We start from the raw sequence: 8446 nt of genomic DNA, 5'->3' as shown, positions 1-8446 counted from the left end.
GGGGACACTGATAAAGTGATGGTGCACTTGCTTATGACACAGTTCATAAGCAAGAATAGATAAATATATGCAGAAATAAAAAATGGAGAAAATGTGAAGTAATGTACATGGTGCGGTGTGCAATTGAGTGTGGATTAACATGCTCGGAGAGAAAAAGTGCTAATGGCAAATGTGTTAAAAAAAGGTAATAAAAAATAATAAATTGTAAATAAAATATGAAAAATGAAGAATAAAAACTGATAAATAGTAAATAATGTATAATGAATAATAGATGGAGTAATACATTAAAGTAAATAAATATAAAAAAATAAAATATGTAATAAAATATGAAACAAGAAGTGCAGCTTGCAATTGCACCTATGGGCTATTCACATGTCTGATTTTTTCCTAGGACTGAATGATCCGTTTAAAGTAACGGTGACCTTCCAATTTTGCTCGAGGACTGCAAGTGAAGTCCGATTTTCACAGACTGTCAGAAAGGAGAAGGTGGACAATCTTTTTTTTTCTCCACATATGAGAAAAGCTAATGACACTCAGATCACACTCTGAACAAACTATGATCAAAGTATATTCAAAATAATTGGTCCATTTTTCTCCTACTTGAGAAAAACCTACATCTGAATGAGCCCTTACTGTCCATTTAAATGAAAGAATGGAAACCTTAACCCCTTAACGACCGCTGATACGCCTTTTAAACGGCTCTGAGTAATAAGTGTATAGCACCCCCCAGAGTCGGAATTTCTCCAGAAAACATGATTCGGTTCGGTTTTTACCGGCCCCATTGTTGTGATCGCTGTTATTAACGGAATAACGGTGACCGCAAAAAAAGTCAGATTTCCCATTTAATTTCTCTCCTATGATGTGATTGTACATCAGATGAGAGAGAAATCGGGTCCTCTGATCCCCCTAGTACCTTTGGTGTCCCTGCATCCCCTCATGAAGTCCCCTGGATTGCTGGCAGACGCATGCGCAGTGCGCACCGCCAACAATAGGAACTTTTTCCTATTGGTTCATTTTGATCACTGTGATAGACCCTATCAAAGTGATCAAAATGCAAAAAATACTAAATAAAATCCCCCTTTATCACCCCCTTAGTTAGGGAAAAGTAATAAAATTAAAAAAAAAGTATTTATTTCCATTTTTCCATTATGGTTAGAGTTGGGTTAAAGTTAGGGTTAGGCTAAAGTTAGAGTTGGGCTAAAATTAGAGTCGGGCTACAGTTAGAGTTGTGCTAAAGTTAGGGTTTGTGCTAGAGTTAGGGTTGGGCTAAGGTTAGGAATGGGCTAGGGTTAGGGTTGGGCTAGGTCGTTATGCTTGCAGTTACGGTTAGGGTTGGGAATAGGGTTAGGGTTGTAGTTAGGGTTGTGGTTAGGGTTATGGTTAGGGTTGGGATTAAGGTTAGGGGTGTGTTGGGGTTAGGGTTGGAGTTAGAATTGGGGGGTTCCACTGTTTAGCTACTTCAGGGGGTCTCCAAATGCGGCATGGCACCACCATTGATTCCAGCCAATTTTGCATTCAAAAAGTCAAACAGTGCTCCCTCCCTTCTGAGCCCTGCCATGCACCCAAAGAGTGGCTTTCCCCCACATACAGGGTTTTACTCAGGAGAAATTACAGATTTTCTGGTTCATTTTCTCCTGATACCCTTGTGAAAATAAAAAAATTGGTTCCAAAGAAAATTTTAATTGAAAAAAGTAAAAGAGTTAATAAACTTCTTGAATGTGGTTTTGCACACCTTGAGGGGTGCAGTTTTAAGAAAGGTGTCACTTTTCGGTATTTTCTGTCACATTGACTCCCCAAACTCACTTCAAATGAGAGGTGGTCCCTAAAAAAAATGGTTTTGTAAATTTTGTTGAAAAAATTAAAAATCGCTGGTCAACTTTTAACCCTTATAACATCCCTACAAAAAAAATATGTTTCCAAAATTGTGCTGATGTAAAGTAGACATGTGGAAAAAGTTATTTATAAACTATTTTGTGTGACACCACTCTCTGATTTAAGGGAACAAAAATTAAAAGTTTGAAAACTGCAAAATTTTCTAAATGTTTGCCAAATTTCAATTTTTTTCATAAATAAACGCAAGTTATATTAAATTAATTTTACCACTACCATGAAGTACAATATGTCATGAAAAAAACATTCTCAGAATCAGTGGGATACATTGAAGGGTTCCAGAGCTTTAACTTCATAAAATGACAGTGGTCAGAATTGTAAAAATTGGCTTGGTCATTAAATACCAAATTGGCTCTGTCACTAAAAGGGTACTAGCCTGCCCTGTTTACATTTCTACATCAAAGAACAAGATCCTTCTAAGGTCCTGTTAGGCTAGGTTCACATTGCGCTAGGTGAGTCCGTCTAACGGACACGTTTTTAAGTAGTGAAAACGCAATATAACGCACATACTAACGCGCCCATAGACTTGCATTGTCTGACGCCTCGTGACGCATGCCAAATTTGGCATGCGTTAGTCACATAACGTTTTTTCTGACGGACCTTGGAACGCGGCTTGCAGCGTTTGCGGGTCCGGCCAAGCTAACGCAAAACTAACGGAAGCGTTAATTCTGCCATTGATGTCTATGGCAAACGCAGCCAGACGCAAATCTTGATAAATTTCCAAAAAGAACCATACGTTTTAATAGCGTTTGAGGGAGGTCCATGTGGTCATGTGACAGGAAACAGGATTTCGGCCATTACTGTCCCCAGCGCACATCCTGAGGCCTGCTGCACACCAGAGAAAAAAGTGTCTTGCAACAGATCACAGGAAATGTAAGTACATTTGTATATATATATATATACTAGATGGTGGCCCGATAACGCATCGTGTATTCTAGAATATGCATGTCCACGTAGTATATTGCCCAGCCATGTAGTATGTAGTATATTGCCCAGCGACGTAGTATATTGCCCAGCCATGTAGTATGTAGTATATTGCCCAGCGACGTAGTATACATCACAGAGCCACGTAGTGTATTGCACAGTTAAGTAGTATAGAGCACCCAGCGACGTAGTATACAGAACCCAGTCACGTAGTATATTGCTCAGCGACGTTTGTCACAGTACCCTGTGTGAGCGGTGAGCAGAGGGGTGTATGCGGGCGCCGGGCAGTGAGTGCGGGGCGGCCCTTTTTTTTTTCTGACTGTGTGCGTCGCTGACTGGTCGCGGCAGCCATGACAGGCAGCTGCCGAGACCAATCAGCGAATTAATACCGTGACAGAAGGACAGAAAGACGGAAGTTCCCTAGACAATTATATAGTAGATATCTCTGTATACATCATGGGAGTCTGTATTGTATGACGGATGTGTGTGTACTAAAAATGTATTGCTTTGTTGCAGATGTCGGATAGTGAGGGAAGCAGCAGCAGCAGCAGCGTGTCTGCGGTTTTTTCTTCTCAGTCGGTAGGCTTGCACTTTAAAAAACCACTAAAATTTGTGTGAAAATTCAGTGTATTAAGCTATATATATGTATAATCATGTTTCTATTGCAAATAGGAGTCTTCGGAGCCCGAGGCTGCTAGGCCCCCCCAAAAAAAAACAGGCAAAACCAACAAAGGTACATAGCAGACATTTTTAAGTTTTGCAAACATAAATTTATTGATCAAAGAAATGTAATTTTTTTTTTCATTTACATACAAAATAGGTTGTGGCACACGGAGGACACAAGAGGAAGAAGGTTCCTCACCGTTTGTCGTCTCCACAACTGCCAGTGGTAAATATAAAACTAGAAATTTATCTACAATCTATTCACTTTCTATCTGCTATATCTATAAACTATCTATCCACTATCTCTCTCTCTCTCTCTCTCTCTCTCTCTCTCTCTATATATCTTTCGCTGTATCTATCTTTCGCTGTATCTATCTATGTATCTATCTATGTATCTATCTATCTATGTATCTATCTATCTATGTATCTACAGTGCCTACAAGTAGTATTCAACCCCCTGCAGATTTAGCAGGTTTACACATTTGGAATTAACTTGGCATTGTGACATTTGGACTGTAGATCAGCCTGGAAGTGTGAAATGCACTGCAGCAAAAAAGAATGTTATTTCTTTGTTTATTTTTTTTTAAAATTGGGAAAAGTTTTTTCAGAGGGTCATTTATTATTCAACCCCTCAACCCCCCAGAATTCTGTTTGGTTCCCCTAAAGTATTAAGAAGTAGTTCAGGCACAAAGAACAATGAGCTTCACATGTTTGGATTAATTATCTCTTTTTCCAGCCTTTTCTGACTATTTAAGACCCTCCCCAAACTTGTGAACAGCACTCAAACATGGTCAACATGGGAAAGACAAAGGAGCATTCCAAGGCCATCAGAGACAAGATCGTGGAGGGTCACAAGGCTGGCAAGGGGTACAAAACCCTTTCCAAGGAGTTGGGCCTACCTGTCTCCACTGTTGGGAGCATCATCCGGAAGTGGAAGGCTTATGGAACTACTGTTAGCCTTCCACGGCCTGGACAGCCTTTGAAAGTTTCCTCCCGTGCCGAGGCCAGGCTTGTCTGAAGAGTCAAGGCTAACCCAAGGACAATAAGGAAGGAGCTCCGGGAAGATCTCATGGCAGTGGGGACATTGGTTTCTGTCAATACCATAAGTAACATACTCCACCGCAATGGTCTCCGTTCCAGACGAGCCCGTAAGGTACCTTTACTTTCAAAGCGTCATGTCAAGGCTCGTCTACAGTTTGCTCATGATCACTTGGAGGACTCTGAGACTGACTGGTTCAAGGTTCTCTGGTCTGATGAGACCAAGATCGAGATCTTTGGTGCCAACCACACACGTGACGTTTGGAGACTGGATGGCACTGCATACGACCCCAAGAATACCATCCCTACAGTCAAGCATGGTGGTGGCAGCATCATGCTGTTGGGCTGTTTCTCAGCCAAGGGGCCTGGCCATCTGGTCCGCATCCATGGGAAGATGGATAGCACGGCCTACCTGGAGATTTTGGCCAAGAACCTCCGCTCCTCCATCAAGGATCTTAAGATGGGTCGTCATTTCATCTTCCAACAAGACAGCGACCCAAAGCACACAGCCAAGAAAACCAAGGCCTGGTTCAAGAGGCAAAAAATCAAGGTGTTGCAGTGGCCTAGTCAGTCTCCTGACCTTAACCCAATTAAAAACTTGTGGAAGGAGCTCAAGATTAAAGTCCACATGAGACACCCAAAGATGCTAGATAACTTGGAGAAGATCTGCAAGGAGGAGTGGGCCAAGATAACTCCAGAGACCTGTGCCGGCCTGATCAGGTCTTATAAAAGACAATTATTAGCTGTAATTGCAAACAAAGGTTATTCCACAAAATATTAAACCTAGGGGTTGAATAATAATTGACCCACACTTTTATGTTTAAAATTTATAAAAATTTAACTGAGCAACAAAACTTTTTGGTTTGTAAGATTTATACATCTGTTAATAAATCCTGCTCTTGTTTGAAGTTTGAAGGCTCTAACTTATTTGCATCTTATTAAACCTGCTAAATCTGCAGGGGGTTGATTACTACTTGTAGGCACTGTATGTATCTATCTATGTATCTATCTATCTATGTATCTATCTATTAGTCTACCAATAAACTGAATTTGAACCTTTCAACATAACGTTTTGTGTTTACATAGTCCAAGTCAGCGAGCCAAAAAAAAAAAAGGATTGTGGTTGACGAAGAGCCGTTGACCATTCACAATGAGACACTGATCAACCTTGTGGAATCCAACCCCTCAATATGGGACCAAAGCGACAGCTCCCACCATGACATAGTAAAGAACCGCAAGTTGTGGGATCAAATTATCTCTCACTTCGATCCCCGATACATGGAGAAGTCGTCAACCTCAAAGAAAAAAATTGGTAAATATTGGTGATGTTAAATTGTCTACTATCTATCTCTAAACTATCAACTACCTATACACTAAACTATTTATCTATCATCTATAATAATTACTATCCATCAACTATCTATCTACTAGCTATATATCAACTATCTACTAACTATACACAATTTTTAAACTATCAATATAAGAACTGTCTACTAATATATATATATAATTTTTTAACCTTTTTTTAAAAATTACAGCGGATGCGGTCCATACTCGCTGGAAATCAATAAGGGACCGCTTTGTCCGTGACTACCGGAATAGTCAAAATGTACCAAGCGGAGCAGGTGCAAAACGGGTGACCCCGTATGTGCACTACGAGCAATTGCTCTTTCTTCAAAAAACATTGTCTCAGCGCTCGTAAGTACAAATTGGTCTGTGTGCGAGAAAACATTTTTTAAAAATTACAGCAAAATATATATATATTTTTTTGGTTACAGCACGATCTGCAGTACCGCCGCGCCTAGACAGGCAGAAGAACTGGAGCCATCTCCACTGGAACCAAGTCAGCAGACGGGCACTGAAGACGTCTCTGTCATCAGCGAGCCACGATCTGGGGAGAGAAGCACTGTGGCTTCAGGTGTGAGTGCCCGGTTGCAATCAGTGCGTGGACGCAAGCGAGCTTCACAAAAAGATGAAGCTGATGCCATTATTGTCGATGGACTTCAGCGGGTTGAGGACATGTGTCGGAGTGAACTGAAAGACCTGAGGCGGGAAATTACCGACTTACAATCTCGCGAGTCTGTATATTCTGCTAATGAATGGAAGCTACTTTTTTGTCCTATGTTCCCGTAGCACAAAATATCCCAGCACACAGAAACCTTTTGTTTCGGCAAAGACTGAATGACCTTCTTGAGGAATTTGTGGGACCCCAGGAGCCAGCTCCATCGAGAACCAGAAGCATAGACATGCCGGCCTACAACCCTCAATATAGAGCCTGGTGTGAACCGAGCATTGAACATCAGAGACAAAGTAGCAGTCCATCATACACCTGGGCAGACAATACACCCGCGCAATACCAGAGTCTATAGTACAGCTCAGTGTCCCCAGCCAGGTGCAAACTGTGATTCACGTTTTTTGGTTTATTGTTTTTACCACTCAATTTCGTGTGTGTTTTTTTACATCCCTATGGGATATCATATGTAACAAGTTCACAACTGTTCTTTCATAAAAATTCGGAAACTTAAGTAAACTGTTTAAAATCTGATTCTTGTATGACTGTGAACACAACATAACAGTAATGTAACATTTTACAAGACATATTTAACAAGACATATGGGAAATAAAAAAACCTCAAAAAACACATCAGGACACAGCTTCAGACTTGAAATAAATTTTACACGTGTCTGTCTTGCCATGGAACATGCCCCTCATGTATGAAGTACTGTGCAAATTGGTCACGAATCCTCATTATTTGAGCTGTAGACTGAACAGCAGTAGATTCAATGCTCATGAGGTTCAACTCACATTCATCGGGGTCAACCACCTGGGGTTCATATCTGGCCACAAAATTATGCAGACAGATGCATGCCTTCACAACACGGTCCACATTTTCTGGTTGCAGTTGCATGCACGTTAGTAGAATTCGCCATTTTAATGTCAAAATCCCAAAGGCGCACTCCACATAACGTCTTGCCCGGCTCAAGCGATAATTAAAAATGCGCTTGGTGGAGTTCAGACTGCGGCTTGAGTACGGTTTGAGGAGATTTTGCCCAAGTTGGAACGCCTCATCACCAACTAAAACAAAGGGCAAACTTGGGTCTTCGGTCCCCGGTAGAGGTCGTGATGAGGGTAAGTTAAAATTGTTGCTATACAAACATCTCCCCATGTTGGAGTCTCTGAAGACTCTTGAATCGTTAGTATGGCCATACGCACCAATATCCACAGCTACAAACCGGTATCTTGCATCCGCAATAGCCATCAAGATTATCGAGAAGTATTTTTTATAATTATAGTACAGGGACCCACTATGCGCTGGTTTCTGAATCCGTATGTGCTTGCCGTCCACGGCACCAATACAATTGGGGAAATTAGCCACATCCTCGAACTGTTGGGAAATCGCTAGCCACATTTCTGATGTTGGGGTTGGTAGCACAAGTGGTTGCAAGTTGTTCCAAATGGCATCACAAGTTTCCCGAACCAGTTGGCAAATTGTTGACTTCCCCAGTCTAAATTGGTAATGCAGTGATGCAAAAGATTCTCCAGTAGCCAGATATCTGTCGGCATTGAAAAAGAAAAAAAAATATATTTAGGATTTTAAAGGACAACTAAAAGGCTACATAAATAGAATATACAATTGCTAAATGAACATTATGCCCCACGATGCTTAGATCTAGTCTTTGTCAATAGAATGAGAAAAAATTTTATAATTACCTCACAGTCACTACCAATCGTTCCTCCGCACAGATGCTTTCACGGAAAGTGCTGCGATGATGATGTATCTCATCCTTCACATGTGAAAGCAGAACATCAAAGGTCTCAATGGACATCCGTAGATAGCGTTGGAATTTTGAAGGGTGATCCCGAAGCTGAAGATACAGGGTGTGAAAGGCACCATATGTATTCCGCAAGAAATTAACTTCGTGGATCCAAT

The 8446-nt window shown here is 41.0% G+C and overlaps 1 protein-coding gene across 1 annotated transcript; it reads left to right on the top strand.

Moving 5' to 3' along the window:
- Window positions 1–5606: 5606 nt before the first annotated feature.
- On the top strand, window positions 5607–6852 carry LOC143809174 (uncharacterized). Its single transcript, XM_077292318.1, has 3 exons — window positions 5607–5827; window positions 6054–6213; window positions 6294–6852. Exons 1-3 carry the CDS (start codon window positions 5794–5796, stop codon window positions 6646–6648), a joined length of 549 nt encoding a protein of 182 aa, XP_077148433.1. The 5' UTR covers window positions 5607–5793; the 3' UTR covers window positions 6649–6852.
- Window positions 6853–8446: the final 1594 nt, after the last annotated feature.

Source organism: Ranitomeya variabilis, chromosome 2 (genome assembly GCF_051348905.1).
Source record: "Ranitomeya variabilis isolate aRanVar5 chromosome 2, aRanVar5.hap1, whole genome shotgun sequence".
Lineage (NCBI taxonomy): Eukaryota > Metazoa > Chordata > Amphibia > Anura > Dendrobatidae > Ranitomeya > Ranitomeya variabilis.
Note: the sequence above shows the minus strand (reverse complement) of the source record. Positions and strands in the feature narration are given on the sequence as shown.

Coding starts and splice junctions, on each gene's coding strand:
- LOC143809174 (XM_077292318.1), top strand. CDS start 5,794: ATGGAGAAGTCGTCAACCTCAAAGAAAAAAATTG. Junction 5,828..6,053: donor AACCTCAAAGAAAAAAATTG/GTAAATATTGGT, acceptor TAAAAATTACAG/CGGATGCGGTCCATACTCGC. Junction 6,214..6,293: donor AAAACATTGTCTCAGCGCTC/GTAAGTACAAAT, acceptor TTTTGGTTACAG/CACGATCTGCAGTACCGCCG.